The sequence below is a fragment of the Ovis aries genome, chromosome 16 (assembly GCF_016772045.2).
Source record: "Ovis aries strain OAR_USU_Benz2616 breed Rambouillet chromosome 16, ARS-UI_Ramb_v3.0, whole genome shotgun sequence".
Taxonomy (NCBI): domain Eukaryota; kingdom Metazoa; phylum Chordata; class Mammalia; order Artiodactyla; family Bovidae; genus Ovis; species Ovis aries.
The window spans coordinates 14,039,263-14,054,956 of record NC_056069.1 but is presented as its reverse complement, the minus strand read 5'-3'; the positions used below and the strand labels follow the sequence as shown (position 1 = coordinate 14,054,956).

At 37.7% G+C, this 15,694-nt stretch overlaps 3 protein-coding genes across 6 annotated transcripts in view; 2 read left to right on the top strand and 1 right to left on the bottom strand.

Moving 5' to 3' along the window:
- The window catches only part of TRIM23 (tripartite motif containing 23), a 34,656-nt gene extending 30,387 nt beyond the window's left edge, over positions 1 to 4,269 (bottom strand). Inside the window, exon 1 of the mRNA XM_004016933.6 lies at positions 4,143 to 4,269. Coding sequence (XP_004016982.1) covers positions 4,143 to 4,223 — 81 coding nt within the window. The 5' untranslated portion in view covers positions 4,224 to 4,269. The remainder of the gene's footprint in view (positions 1 to 4,142) is intronic.
- Positions 4,270 to 4,647: 378 nt separating this feature from the next.
- Positions 4,648 to 15,694, top strand: part of TRAPPC13 (trafficking protein particle complex subunit 13) — a 35,229-nt gene continuing 24,182 nt past the window's right edge. For all 4 annotated transcript variants that reach the window (XM_012096837.4, XM_004016931.5, XM_004016930.5 and 1 more), the window contains exons 1-2: positions 4,648 to 5,013; positions 15,194 to 15,262. In XM_012096837.4, coding sequence (XP_011952227.1) covers positions 4,968 to 5,013; positions 15,194 to 15,262 — 115 coding nt within the window. In that variant the 5' untranslated portion in view covers positions 4,648 to 4,967. The remainder of the gene's footprint in view (positions 5,014 to 15,193; positions 15,263 to 15,694) is intronic.
- Positions 8,568 to 14,154, top strand: SHLD3 (shieldin complex subunit 3). Its single transcript, XM_027980051.3, has one exon. It carries the CDS (start codon positions 8,687 to 8,689, stop codon positions 9,443 to 9,445), a length of 759 nt encoding a protein of 252 aa, XP_027835852.1. The 5' UTR covers positions 8,568 to 8,686; the 3' UTR covers positions 9,446 to 14,154.

Here is a 15,694-nt window from a genome sequence, read left to right as displayed (position 1 = left end):
CAAGTATATATCTTTGGGGAGCTAAAGAGAATATTCGTAGTTCAGTAGCTTAGTCATGTCCGACTCTTTGTGACCCCATGAACTGCAGCACATCAGGCCTCCCTGTCCATCACCAACTCCCGGAGTACACTCAAACTCACGTCCATCGAGTCGATGATGCCATCCAGCCATCTCATCCTCTGTCATCCCCTTCTCCTCCTGCCCCCAATCCCTCCCAGCATCAGAGTCTTTTCCAATGAGTCAACTCTTTGCATGAGGTGGCCAAAATACTGGAGTTTCAGCTTTAGCATCATTCCTTCCAAAGAACACCCAGGACTGGTCTCCTTTAGGATGGACTGGTTGGATCTCCCTGCAGTCCAAGGGACTCGCAAGAGTCTTCTCCAACACCACAGTTCAAAAGCATCAATTCTTCGGTGCTCAGCTTTCTTCACAGTCCAACTCTCCCATCCACACATGACCACTGGAAAAACCATAGCCTGGACTAGACGGACCTTTGTTGGCAAAGTAATGTCTCTGCTTTTGAATATGCTATCTAGATTGGTCATAACTTTCCTTCCAAGGAGTAAGTGTCTTTTAATTTCATGGCTGCAATCACCATCTGCAGTGATTTTGGAGCCCCAAATAATAAAGTCTGACACTGTTTCCACTGTTTCCCCATCTATTTCTGATGAAGTGATGGGACCAGATGCCATGATCTTCATTTTCTGAATGTTGAGCTCTAAGCCAACTTTTTCACTCTCTTTTATATATATTTATATATATATTGCTTTACAAGCCTACTATCTTTCTGGCATGATACAGTACATTGTAATGTTACAATGTAACATTACATTGTAACTGTAGTTCTCTTTGAAGAATGGAAACAGCTGGAGAATAACTACACATAAATCATATATATATATGTACACACATATATATACAATATACACACTTCATATTATCCTGAATTTTTTTAAAAAGTCAGTAAAAAAGTATCAAATATCTTCACTTAAAAAAAAGAAAAGAAAAAATCTTCAATATCAAATTACAGAAAAGATATTCACACTAGAAATTAGATATTACAAAGTAAGTGCAACATTTTAAATAAATGTTCTCATATAGAGACATCATAATATATTACCATTATATATCACAAAACTCCAAAGAACCAAATTAAAATTTTACTTTTTTCATTCAGATCTTGTATCTTTAACAGCATCATTATTCATGTTACTACCATAGGTTTTTTTCAAAAAGTACTAGTAAAATTCCATTGAATTTTAGTAAAATTCTAGTAAACCACAGTTACTAGACTATTTTGCATCATCTCAGTAAATAATAGAGTAAGAAATTTTTTCTTCAGTATTTATGAATAGGAAGTGTGGCTATCAGCATAAGAAATTAAGTCCTAGATAGGAAAAAAGCTCTTAGTGTTATAAACTTCACAATATGCCAAAGAGGGCTTCAAACTTATCTCATGCAAATTAAATTTTAATAAAGGAGGCCATATTTTCAAAGGATTAAGGTCAGGAAGCAACAGTTAGAACTGGACATGGAAAAACAGACTGGTTCCAAATAGGAAAAGGAGCACATCAAGGCTGTACATTGTCACCCTGATATTTAACTTATATGCAGAGTACATCATGAGAAACGCTGGGCTGGAAGAAACACAAGCTGGAACCAAGATTGCCGGGAGAAATATCAATAACCTCAAATATGCAGATGATACCACCCTTATGGCAGAAAGTGAAGAGGAACTAAAAAGCCTCTTGATGAAACTGAAAGTGAAAATGTTGGCTTAAAGCTCAACATTCAGAAAATGAAGATCATGGCATCTGGTCCCATCACTTCATCAGAAATAGATGGGGAAACAGTGGAAACAGTGTCAGACTTTATTTTTGGGGGCTCCAAAATCACTGCAGATGGTGATTGCAGCCATGAAATTAAAAGACACTTACTCCTTGGAAGGAAAGTTATGACCAATCTAGATAGCATATTCAAAAGCAGAGACATTACTTTGCCAACAAAGGTCCGTCTAGTCCAGGCTATGGTTTTTCCAGTGGTCATGTATGGATATGAGAGTTGGACTGTGAAGAAAGCTGAGCACTGAAGAATTGATGCTTTTGAACTGTGGTGTTGGAGAAGACTCTTGCGAGTCCCTTGGACTGCAGGGAGATCCAACCAGTCCATCCTAAAGGAGATCAGTCCTGGGTGTTCATTGGAAGGACTAATGCCAAAGCTGAAACTCCAATACTTTGGCCACTCATGCAAAGAGTTGACTGATTGGAAAAGACCCAGATGCTGGGAGGGATTGGGGGCAGGACGGGACAGAAGGGGATGACAGAGGATGAGCTGGTTGGATGGCGTCACCGACTTGATGGACATGAGTTTGGGTAAACTCCGGGATTTGGTGATAGACAGGGAGCCCTGGCGTGCTGCGATTCATGGGGTCACAAAGAGTCAGACACAACTGAGCAATTAAACTGAACTGAACTGAAGGCAGTTCACTATTCTTTTGTGGAGATAAATAATTTCATATCCAATTTCTGTCTGTTTTTCCTAACAAGAAAACTCTAGCAACTCGTTCATAAAGCAGGAAGTCATTTTATAGATACAAACATTAGCATTATATACTTCAACTTTTACCTTCCAATGAACACTTCTTACTTCCATCTGTAACAATGGCCATGAGGATTTTTTTTAATTTGATTTGTAATTTATCTTACAAATTACCGCATGAGGCTCTTGCCAAAAAGGACTATCCTACTGCACATCTCAGTCACGTTTTACAGATAAAAATGAAAATTAACAAAATGAGCCTCTAATTTACCAATCTCTGTGCTTTAATAAACTGGAGTTACATCAGGTTTTGGTATATTTTTCAGATTTTAAGACAAACAAGATAACAAAAGCAGAGACAGTAGTAATATACATTCCTATTACTTCTTAATTCAGGTTATTTCACAAAACAATCTTCAGGTATTCTCTACTTAGAAAAAGCACAATTCAATAAATAAAATCTCAATCATACAAGCCAAATAATGAGGGCAGCTTCATATCTCAGATATGCTATGTATCTTCAAAATAACTTTATTAATATTTAAAAGACGAATCAACAACCACCAATACCGATTGATAATATAGTTGAAGGCAAAAATGTATCATTCGTTGTCATATGAAACCAACGTTAGATGAAAAATCACAGGTGCCTATTACTCAAGATCTTAAAAGAATTTCAGATATCTCCTTCAATGGTTTTGAACCCTAGTTGCACATTAAAAGTATTCTGGGAATGCAAAAAAATATACTGATAACAACTTAAGCTGAACTAGGGGATTAAATCGTTTTTGTGTGTGTCTGTATTTTTTTTTTCAAGTCCTCAGTAATATGTAGCCAGGAATACGAATTAGCACTATCTGAGATTACAGGGGATTCTAAAGGTTATTAAGATCAGTTCTCCCTTCCAGATCTATCTATATACGGAAAAGTGGATTCTACGGTTATTTCAACTGAATTTTTGGTAAACCCATTTTAGAGCATTTAAACATGGCAGAATTTCAAACTTCAAACATAGGGTAATTGATATTCCCGAGCATTAACGGGGCTGTTGAACACCCGTACTACCAAAAGAGGAGAGGGCAGGTCAACCAATAACAGAGGTCTGATTAAAAAGAAGTAGTGCTTTAACGAAAAGAATACTTTAGAGCAGTCAATTCTGGCTCAGCTACAGTGTTAACCGAAACCTGAGTTTCCTCACTTGTAAAACTAGAATCAACAATTACTTCATAAATAGATATTAACGAGGTAAAATATCTAAGATAGTATCTGTCAATAATAATGGATCAATTTCATAAAAATAAGCTTATTAATGTCTGTTGGGCTTAGCTAAAAACAGAAGGCCTGAGGAAAGATCAGCCCAGGTCACTCTCACAGGCCCATAGGATCCTTTTCACAAAAGTCCCCGTTGGCGACTACAAAAGACTAGAATGACCAGGAGACCCGGTAACCTCAAGCCTGCAGGGATAAAGGTCCGGAGGGGAAGCATAGGCTTGTAAAGCGGAGAGGGACCCGAGTCCGCGCAACCCGCCCAAAAAAAAGCCAGATCTCCGGGATGAACCGAAGGGAGGCCGATGGCGGAGAACAGAGCACGCAAGGTCCCTCACCTTCACCACGGCCGTCCCCCGGCTGCCCTGACGACCACTGTCTAGTCCCGCTCCAGGCTTGTTTACAACCAGAGCAGCCATCCCAGAAGGAGCCTCGCCACTGAAGCAGCCGAGAAGGCCTTCACATGAGGGGCGGGGTAAAGCCACCTACCCAGAAGCCTCGGCGCTTGCCGCTGGCGCACAGGCGCACTACGACGCCGGGCCCCGCCGAGGAGGCTTCCTCGCACCTTTTGACGCCAGCAGAGGCTTGCGAATGGGAGCTTTGTTATTTTTATTGAAGAGTCTGGAGATTTTCAGTCTCCGTCAGACTTCTACCAATTTGATGAGAGGAGTAAAATTAAAGCAAAAGATAAGGGTTAAGACAGAAGTAAGGTTTTGGGGTGAAATTCTTGTTCCAGTAAAGACCTTTTCTCCCCAGTTGTAAAACGCACTGGATGAAAGGGGACTTCATCTCCCTGCAGGCTTTGCGGCTTTTGAACTACAAATCCCAGCATGCCACATCTTACAGCAGTTACTGGGAGATGTAGGTATTTGCAGGGCCGCGTATTGTCTCCGAGGAGTGATTTCTTGAAGTCGCGGTTTGTGATTGTGGCTGGAAAATAGAGAAGTATTTTATGTATATCTCTAAGAGGCAAGAGATGGCTTTGGTAAAAGGAAGCCGTTGAGTCGCTAAAGGACGTGGTAAGAGAATTTAAGGCACCACCAGCAGAGAAGAAACGATTGGGAATGTGATGCGGTCTTCCGGAACTTAGGCTTTCTGTTTTCTTCCGAGCTAAGTGAACCTCTTCAGCCTCCGTAGGCAGTGGGTTCAAAGTGCCGGTCAAAATGGAGGTGAATCCCCCCAAACAGGAGCACCTGCTGGCCCTGAAAGGTAAATTTTTGCGAACCCGGCTTCCTCTACGCTGTTTTTTCCCCTTTTCTCACTAATTCTTGCAGCTTTTGGCACGTAGACCTGACCCCTGGGATGTAGATCTCGTCCTTCTTAAACAGTCAGTGCTCGCCCTCCTGTTCAGTTTCTTGCCGTGGAGCGAGAGGAAGCTATTCTTCACTTTTTAGGTTTGAGACCCCTGCGACGGGATGAAATATGAGTGCTCAGTCAACCAGTCATGTCCGACTCTTTGCAACTCCATAGACTATAGCCCGCCAGGCTCTTTATCCATGGGATTTTCCAGGCAAGAATACTGGAGTGGGTTGCCATTTCCTACTCATCTTAGAATGAAATAGATACCTGGTAAATTACTTACCCTGTTATATGTTGCTGAAGCCACCAAACAGATTTTAGCCGCAGATGCTGAAGTTCCCACCCTACCCGGGGAGAGACCTGTGTGAACCGAGATGATTAATAGCGGGTATCTAAAGTGGTTTTTCCCCCTGTCTCTTGTCTCTTCATTCGGCAGTGACAACTTTACCAGGCTTCAGCTTTAGTGAAATTAGTCTAGTATTGTGCCAAGCATTTAGAAATGCGTAGTACTACAACATATAATTTAGGTTTGTTAAAACTCACTGCAGTTTACTTCAGAGTATTGTGTATGGGAAAATTCGCATCAAGTTTCATTTTCTATATACAGCATACAGTTCTGAGTAAGTTTGATTATTTGATTGGATTATTATTTAGGGAGAACCAACAGGGCATACTTTCTCTAAAATTCCTGAGATCTCAGATTGTTCTCTGCGATCTTTTATTTAAAATGCCTTTAGCTTTATTTTATCTGTTTTCTACTACCATATATGCACTTATTTCTTTGGCGCTCTACTCTGTGGTTACCAGTACCTTCTTGGACTGAACTGAGAAGATGCTCGGTAGACATGTGAATTCAGCTAACTGCACTTTTCTTATGGTATCCGTTTTGAGGGATTCTTACCCCCTAACTTACACTGTAAGCATCAGACATTCCGGAAGCTAACCAGTTTCATTTGTACAAAAAGCATGTACTAATAGTTGGGGTTATCAAAACTGTCTCTGACTATGGAACTAAGAATTTGAAATGTTAACTAATAGCAGTAAGACCTGTGAGCTTAGCCTGAGCAAATGGCCTGGACTAAAATGACTTATTTCTGAAAGAAAGAAAGAAGAGAAATCGTCACGTTTTTCATCTCAGTCTTATATCAGATATGTAGAATATATATTGCTTAACTCTCAGTTAAACTTTTTCCAGATCACAAAGCTAGTAAGTGATTGAGGTGGTATTTCAACATAGGGCCTTCATCTTTCCAAGACTCCATGTTGCCTTCAAATGAAGGAAAGAGCATTTTCGGAAGCTCTTATTTCCTTAGTATTTTGATGGAAATTTGGAGAAGTTCTGTTAGCTACTAGATGTCATTTTATACACATTCAAGGATACAGTTAAATTCCAGTGATGTGGAGGCTAACTGCCACTGTCTTTTTAGGCTGGTACAATGGTCTTTCCTAGGTATTTTTTATTTTCCAAAACAGAAGGTTCCTGGGAAGGAGTATTTTGGCAACCTAAAAGGACAAGTTATTTGAAAGTCAGTGTCAGTTTCAGCTTTCTTAAAGCTCTTTGGACCCATTTTCTCCATTGTCCTAATTATCTAAGAATTTTCACAAGTTCTAATCATTGAATGCCAAATATATCAGTTTGCTTTCATATATATGTAAAATATTAAGGCGTTCTCACAACTTCAGTGTCCCTGGAATACAACACTGAATAAATTCAGACAACAGTGAAAGAATTCTCAATGCCATATCTTCAAATGTAAAAATGGAAGGAAGAAAAACTAAAAGCATTATTAAGTAATAAAAGAATATGCTATATATATTTAGAACCATGTTAAAAATGGATATTAAGGATCACAGTCATTTTGAATTTAAGAGTTGTCAAATCTTTTAGTCAGTGAACATTAACAGTAGGGAAAAGAATCATGAGATTGGTTACTTTTGAGTTTTCAGAACATTGGTCAAATGAGTGTTGTGACATCATGACAGGGAGCCTCCACTCACAGTTATCGTGGCAACGGGAGAAGCATCATCAAGTAGTTCTCTGATGATTTTTGGAAGAAATGATTCAACCTCTTTTTTGTTTGTTTTTAAAATTTTATTTATTTATGGCTGTGCTAGGGCTTCCCTCATAGCTCAGTCAGTAAAGAGTCTGCCTGCAATGCAAGAGACCTGGGTGGGGAAGATCCCCCGGAGGAAGAAATGGCAACCCCCTCCAGTATTCTTGCTTGGAGAATCCTGTGGACAGAGGAGCCTGGCAGGCTACAGTTATGGGGTCGCAGGGGTCGGGCACGACTGTGTGACTAAGCACACGCGCACGGCTGTGCTGGGTCTTCATTGCTGCTCGGGCTTTTCTGTAGTTGCAAGGAGCGGGGCTCCTCTGTAGTTATAGTGCAGGGGCTTCTCACTGTGGTGGTTTCTCTTGCTGCAGGGCACAGGCTCAATAGTTGTGCCATGCGAGCATAGTTGCTCCACCACACATGGGACCTCCAGCTCAGGAATCAAACCCATGTCTCCTGCATTAGCAGCCAGATTCTTTACCACTGAACCACCAGGGAAGCCCCAACCTCTTGTTTTTAACTCCAGAAGCTAGGATTTAAAAGAGCCTGCATTATGAGCTTTGGGCCCAATTAGGAAGTCTTAACTTGCAGATCCAGAGAAGGCTGCATTATTGAACCTGTGTGTTGTGTACTGGCACTTAACTTTTGATGACTTAATTTGGTGTAACGTGAATACTTCTGTGTTCTAAGAGGAAAAAAGTAAGGTGCTAGCCTTCTTGTTCATCCTCCCAATTGGAATTCAGGAGCCATGCTACTAAGGTTTTGACACTGCTTAATTGCCCCAGTTATATAGATGAGACTTTGTCATGAAACCAGTTCCTAGTCTGATTAAAATGAAAAGTTAAACCATTTTCGTGTTTTCATTTGCATTTCCACTTCAAGTGTTTACTTCTGAGAATGAAATAAAATCATTTAAGTATTCTATTTGGTAGAATTCGTGTAATTTTAAAGTATGAGAGGATCCATTTTCTTCAAGGTAGATTAAAAATTACAGTGATTTTCGTTGTCCTCAATTCACATCTCAGATTTTTAAGTATTATTGCATTTTTGTTCATTATCTTCATATGGCTCTAGTATTTTAAAAATCTTAATTTACTTTTTGTTTTTGCTATAGTGTTATTATATATTAATATATTAATAGCAGTACTTCTAAATCTGTTACATCTGTTCAGTTAAATATGTTGATTATTAGAAGTTTTAGGTTAAAAGGATGTTAAGGATTTGTTATCCAGATTCCTTATTTTCTTGAGAGAAAGGGCTTCCAGTTTTGTGGAGTGCATTCACATTTACCAGTAGCACTCTGATAAAATATCATATTAGAATTGGTTTTGTTTTTTTCTTTTTTTCCCTGCCTATCTGTATATAGGCTCTCCCTACCATATCTTATTCTTTGTAATACTTCCACTTTAGGTCCTGTTTCCCTCTGATATGGAAAGAGAGAGAGTCTTGTAATTATAAATTACATTCTAGCTCTGAGGAGCTCAGCTAAGAAATTTTCTCTTCATTAAGAATAGAAGGATTACTGCAGAATGACTACAGAAGTAATACTACATTATCGACCATATGAGAGTGATCCCACACAACTGCCAAAAATTGCAGAGAAAGCAATTCAAGACTTTCCTACACGTCCGCTATTGAGATTTAGTCCTTGGTTTCCACATGATGGGTCCAGACTTCCACTCAAACCTAAAAGATCACCGCCTGGGATTTCTGAAGAGACAGCTGAAGATGTGAGACAGTACTTAGCCATTTCAGAACATAGTATTAAATCACAGAGTTATGATTGCACAGTAGATCTGTTGGAGTTTCAGCCTAATTTGAAAAGAAAGAAGCACTTAATCCAATCACACACGCTGAATGAACAGTCTAATTCTGGAAGTCTGGAGAAACAGGCAGAAAGAGAAAAACGGCACAAGAAAAGGTCTTGGAGTGTATCATCACTTCCCAGCAGTAACTGTACTGAAAATATTTCTCCTTTGTGTAAAGAATTGCGAGATAATCTAAAGGCACTAAATTTGCACTCATTTTATAGAGCAAGATGGACAATAGAACACACTATTTGTAACAGCCAGACTCTGGAAGACATTTGGGCAAAACTCAATCGAATTATCAGGCACAATGAACTTCCATCTTGTAATGCTACAATTCAGAGACATTTAGGCCAGATATGGGTGTTCTGTGATATTATGTACTGTGAATATGTGGGGAATCTTCTTAAAGGAAGATTAGCTCTTACTGGGAAAATTAATTTATTTGTGCATAAATATGGTGTTATTTTTAGTATGTGATGAATTACAGTGATTGTCCAAAAAAAGAATATTGTGAATGAACTGAGTAAGAATGAAACAGATGAATAAATTTTTAAGTGTGTGGTTATGTATACAATTTGTGTCCCAAAAGTAAATATCGGGTGCATTCCTAGGCTTTCCATTTAAGTCAGGAACTTTCTGGGTTCTACTTTGAGCAGCTTTCCTTTAATTGAATTGTGATGAATTATTATTCAAACTGAATTTAAAGGTAGAATGTTCTACTCTTCTTGTTCTGTTACTGCTTTTCCACTAGTTCAATTAGATATTTCTGTGAATTACAGTGAATAGTTTGGATTTTGATAAATTCCCAGAATCTAATTTTATAGGATTTTTTCTTAACTCACCTAAAGTGTAATGATTTTTTTTTTTTAATAAAACTAAAACCAATTCTGTTGGGAATGATACTCATGTGGCATAATGTAATTGAAATTGAAAGACCAGCCCATATTCTGCTTATTATGGCCAAAGATATGTAATAGACAATAGCTGATGTGTTGTTTTGAAACAGAAGTACAAAATGTGTAATTTGTCTAAGACCATAATATATTTTTAAGGCAATAAACATATTTTGAAGTGAAGTATCAAATATGGATAAGAGATCAATTTATTCTTTGTTTAACACAGATAATTCAGTCTGATATTGGTAATGCTAATCACTAGTTCTGTGGTTCTTGGATTCACTGTGGGTTTCCCATAGCAAAATGTTAATGGGTTTCCACATCATTTTATAAAAATCTCCAAAGTCAGTATATAATAAAAGTTTTATTAGAAAGTATATTTAACAAATTTGAATGCCTACCATGAAATAGGTGCCAGAGTAAAGTGGAGAAGGGACAAATATGGACCCTGCCCTCAGAGCTAACATAGAGACACTATTATTAATATTTAAACTATATTCATAAAAAAATCAGTAAGACTATATTCATTAGGAAGGCAAAAACATGCTTGCCTTGTGGCACAGTGCCTGGCAAGGTAAATGTGCCCTTTGGAGGATTTCTCATAACCCATGCATCTTGAGGTTCCTTAAAACCTAAGAAGTCTACCAGTTTTTAACTGAAGAGGTTATCTTTTCTAATTAGGTTTCACACTGTTCAAACACGTTTTTGTTTTCAACTATTAGCCCCTTTTTTATTGTCTCAAATGAGACTGCTCTGTAGAAAATAATCATCATGTACATGAATGCTTCCAAAAATCTTTAAATGAAAAAAATCACCAGGTGTAGAGGGAGTTTCCAAGATAACTTCTTCAGTAATTACTTCCTCTTTCATTCATTAGTCATCTTTGCAGTCAAAACTGCTGGTGAAAAGTCAGAAATTATTCATTTTTACCAGTGAGGTTTGCAGGTGGCTCAGTGCGAGAGAAACTGCCTGCAATCAGGAGAACAGGGTTTGATCCCTGGGTCGGGAAGATCCCCTGGAGAAGGAAATGACAACGCACTCCAGTATTCTTGCCTGGGAAATCCCATGGACAGAGGAGCCTGGTGGGCTACAGTCCATGGAGTCACAAAAGGGCCAGACGTGACTTACTCACTTAACAGCAGCAACAGTGTTATTCAGTTTAGTTCCGTTCAGTCGCTCAGTCGTGTCCGACTCTTTGCGACCCCATGAATAGCAGCACGCCAGGCCTCCCTTTCCATCACCAACTCCCGGAGTTTACCCAAACTCATGTCCATCAAGTCAGTGATGCCATCTAGCCATGTCATCCTCTGTCGTCCCCTTCTCCTCCTGCCCCCAATCCTCCCAGCATCAGTGTCTTTTCCAGTGAGTCAACTCTTCACATGAGGTGGCCAAAGTATTGGAGTTTCAGCTTCAGCATTAGTCCTTCCAATGAACACCCAGGACTGATCTCCTTTAGGATGGACTGGTTGGATCTCCTTGCTGTCCAAGGGACTCTCAAGAGTCTTCTCCAACACCACAGTTCAAAAGCAGGCTATCATAAACAATTTTCTGTTGTTGTTCAGGTCTTGCACAGCATTAGGTTGTTAATCAAGGGTTAAAAGTTAAGTAATCATAAGACATGGTCACTTACATAGACCACAGTGTTTCTTTTATAGTACATTCTTGTTATTTTAAAATGATGATACACAGAACTGAAAATATTCTTAGGAATATTTTCTTATGAGCTTCTTACGAGCAGCTCTTTAATTAAAGAATCACATTAAAAAGTGCTTCTTTGTCTTCATATGTGGCAGATGTAAATTTCTCTAATTTACTCTGTATAAATTGTTTCCTTCCCCTTTGAGAAACAATGAAAAGGTGAATCAGAACTGGGAAAGTGAATTTTACTGCAAATAGTGCCATGATCTTAAAGGAAGAAGCAATTCATGTCTCATCTTCCTAGACAATACTTAAAGAATTGAGAGTCCACTGCCACATCTTTGAAGCCTTCTTAAGAGTATTTAAAACCTTACGACTGATGATTCTAGCTCTAATAGTAGGGCTCAGCAATATTTGTAGGTTCCACTGTTAAGTCATCAATGTGAATAAATTGAGGGGAAAAAAAACATGTACAGGAAGATGAATCGGAGGGCATTTGGTGAAATGCCAAAACATTTAGGGCTTCCCTGGTAGCTCAGCTGGTAAAGAATCCTACAACGCAGGAGACCCTGGCTTGATTCCTGGGTTGGGAAAATCCCTTGGAGAAGGGAATGGGTACCCACTCCAGTATTCTGGCCCGGAGAATCCCAAAGCATTTACTCTCTAGGAAAGAGGCAATGATACCATAATTTTATTTTTCTCTGTCTGTGTTATAAATGTTAATCCATTCCAAGAAAACAGATGTGAAGGGTATCACATGAATTTCTCAGATGAGTTCCTGCATAATGATTCACTTATTTAATCTGCTCAAAATATCCCAGATTATTCAAAGGTTCACAAAATTGAATGCCTTCAGGAACTAGACAAGGAAAACTAAATATGGTAAGAACTCTAAGGATTTGAAATAATTTTTTTTAATATTCTGGCTAAAATAATTTATTGAAGACTTTTAAAAGTTGGTGTTTTTTTTTACAAAATTTTAGGTGAAATCTGAATTTCATAATCAAGTGTAAATCAAATGTATCCTCTTCAGGTTTTAATCTGTTTTCCTAGTTAAAAGGAAGAGTGAAAAGAGGTTTGAAACACTTCCCCGTTCACTTCTTTTCCATGTCACTGATGTGCAACTGGTTAATGTTCTGAGAGAGAGAGATGGACTTTGAATTCCCATGAGATGTTTCTAATAAAGCTTGACATTCCAGGTTTATGACCCAGGGCTTATAATTAATAATAGGGAAAATTATTTTTGAACAGAATGAAGTCATTAGAGTCTAGTTCTGACATCTATCTGCTTTATAATCTTTTATATATAAATTACCTTCTCAAGGCACCATCCTTATCTGTTATAGGAGGATAATGATAATTTCAGCCTTATAGTTTTGAGAATTAAATGTGTCAGTACTTGTATTTAGCATAAAGTCTGGCACTAGTAAATGTTCAGTAAATATCAACTACACAAGTGACTTTAGAAATTTTAAGGTTAGCTTTTTTTGACTATCTCAGCAGCCATCTATTCATTATAACATTGTTTAGTGGCCTCAGTTCATGAAAGTTAAATCTTCAAAAATACCACTTACTTGAGGATTAGGATGAGGTGCTAATTCTGCCAGAACCTGTGTCAAGTGGCAAGACTACAAAACTGAACATGATACATAAGAGCTTAAACTACAAGGAGTTTGAATAGGAGTGCTATAAACTAATAAGTGAATAAACATAGTCCATGATAAATACAAGGTGCTATGAGAGGTGTGCAGAGGCTTCGGTAGTTGCGGCTTTGGTTCTCTGGAGCACAGGCTCAGTTGTGGCACCCAAGCTGCGTTGTTCCTTGGAATATGGGATCTTCCCAGATCAGGGATTGAACCGATGTTTCCTGCATTGGCAGGTGCGTTTTTTACCACTGAGCCACCAGGGAAGCTCCTAGGTCAGTAAAGTTTTGGGTTTTAGATTTGAATGAACATTTTAATAAAAGTTCTAGGATTCATTTTCTGTAATAGAGTTTATATGATTTTTACTTCTATATTTTTGTCTTCATTTTGATGTGATGAAAAGTCAATCTTTGAAAATAATTGAAAAAGATTTTTTAATTAGAATGTCCTATCCTTGCTAGATTAGGTATAATAAATTTTCACTTTTTCTGGTTCTCTATTACTTAATTTTTGTCTATTATTTGATACATACAGTATTCGATATTTGAAAGGTAAACTAAATTTCATGTTTCCCAGATAGTGAGCCAGTTTCCTAATACCTTATAGTGTTGATTGGTTTGGCTGCTTAAAATTCTCTAATACTCTGTATAATAGGCTCCAGTTTCATTTACCTCATTAGAACTGATTCAAATGTATTCTTTTTAATGGCTGAGTAGACACAGATGTATAGAACAGTCTTTTGCACTCTGTGGGAGAAGGAGAGGGTGGGATGATTTGGGAGAATGGCATTGAAACATGTATAATATCATATATGAAATGAATCGCCAGTGCAGGTTCGATGCATGATACTGGATGCTTGGGGCTGGTGCACTGGGACGACCCAGAGGGATGGTACGGGGAGGGAGGAGGATTAATCTGTGGCAGATTCATGTTGATGTATGGCAAAATCAATACAATATTGTAAAGTAATTAACCTCCAATTAAAATAAATAAATTTATATTTAAAAAATGAACATAAATTCTCTAACATATCTATGGTCTTATATTAATAAGCATATTAGTTGGTTATGGACTTACATGTTTTGCTGTCTATTATGTCCAGTTTTTTCTCATTGTTTCCTGTGAATTTCTATAGCTTATTTTTATTTGTTTTTCTAGATAAACTTTAGATACATTTCTCATTTTCCACGAACAAATACTAGTTTTGGTTGGAATTCTATAAACCTACACATTTACTGGCACTTTCATAATGTTTACAGAGAATTAATATTACTTAAAGGGCTACTTTAAGTCATTGGAAAAGACTCTGATGCTGGAAGGGATTGGGGGCAGGAGGAGAAGGGGACGACAGAGGATGAGATGGCTGGATGGCATCAATGACTCGATGGATGTGAGTCTGAGTGAACTCCAGGAGTTGGTGATGGACAGGGAGGCCTGGCCTGCTGTGATTCATGGGGTCGAAAAGAGTCGGACACAACTGAGTGACTGAACTGAACTGAAAGGGCTACTTACTGAACTTCAGTGATCCATGATTATAACACATGGATAAAGTTTACAAAAATCCTTTTTGCATAAAAGTATTGTTTCATATTCAAACAATATGAAAGCATCCTAACTTTTTCCCTGTCAGACCAATATTGGTTAATAATAATTTGTTGGTATTCTTTACAGTGAAGTCACTCAGGCTCTTTTTAAAGTCTATTCTCCTACTATACCTTAAGTTTTCGAATTCTTTTATTTTCTACTTTTTGTATAATGAGACATATTACATTTGTATATGATTTTTATAATTCCTTAGATTGTAAGTAAAAGCAAAATTGTTCTCTTTGTCATATATAAAATTCTTCTTGTTACATATTAACATTTTTAGTAAATTATTGCTGTATAGTAATCTTGGGAAATACTTAATATTATACCAAGTTTAGGTCATATTTAGATTATATTTTACCATAGTATAAAATTTATTAATCTCATACATTCAACTTGGGGACACTGGCATAAAATATTAATATATTCTTTCTTATTTTCCCTACTTTTCTAATTGACAGTTATGCGGTTGACCAAACCTACTTTATTCACCAATATTCCAGTAACATGTGAAGAGAAAGACTTACCTGGTATGACATATGCTTTATTCTTCTTGTACCTAGGAAAGAGTTGTATTACCTTGGGGATAAGCCTAGCCTTGCCAATCTTACACTGACTCTTTGCTGTATCCTTCTTTGCTTGTTTTTGTACATGTAAATATGGCCATTTGAGCAGTAAGTCTCACTCATAATCTATAAATTAAGATCCTATTGATATCCCATGGCAACAGAGACTTTTAGTTTTAGTAACAACACATTCCTTTTAATAATGCTATTAAAATTGTGTTTATCCTCACATGCGCCATCAATGTATGTTAGCATTCCCTTTATTTAAAATTATTGGAGCTTCTATATTTTATATCTCATGATCTACATTTTTCTTTGTCCCTAAAGTGTTCATTTTCTGTAGAAACAGAATTTTTTGGTGTGCATTGTTGTAATGAAGATTAGAAATTAGATTTT

Coding starts and splice junctions, on each gene's coding strand:
- SHLD3 (XM_027980051.3), top strand. CDS start 8,687: ATGACTACAGAAGTAATACTACATTATCGACCATATGAGAGTGATCCC.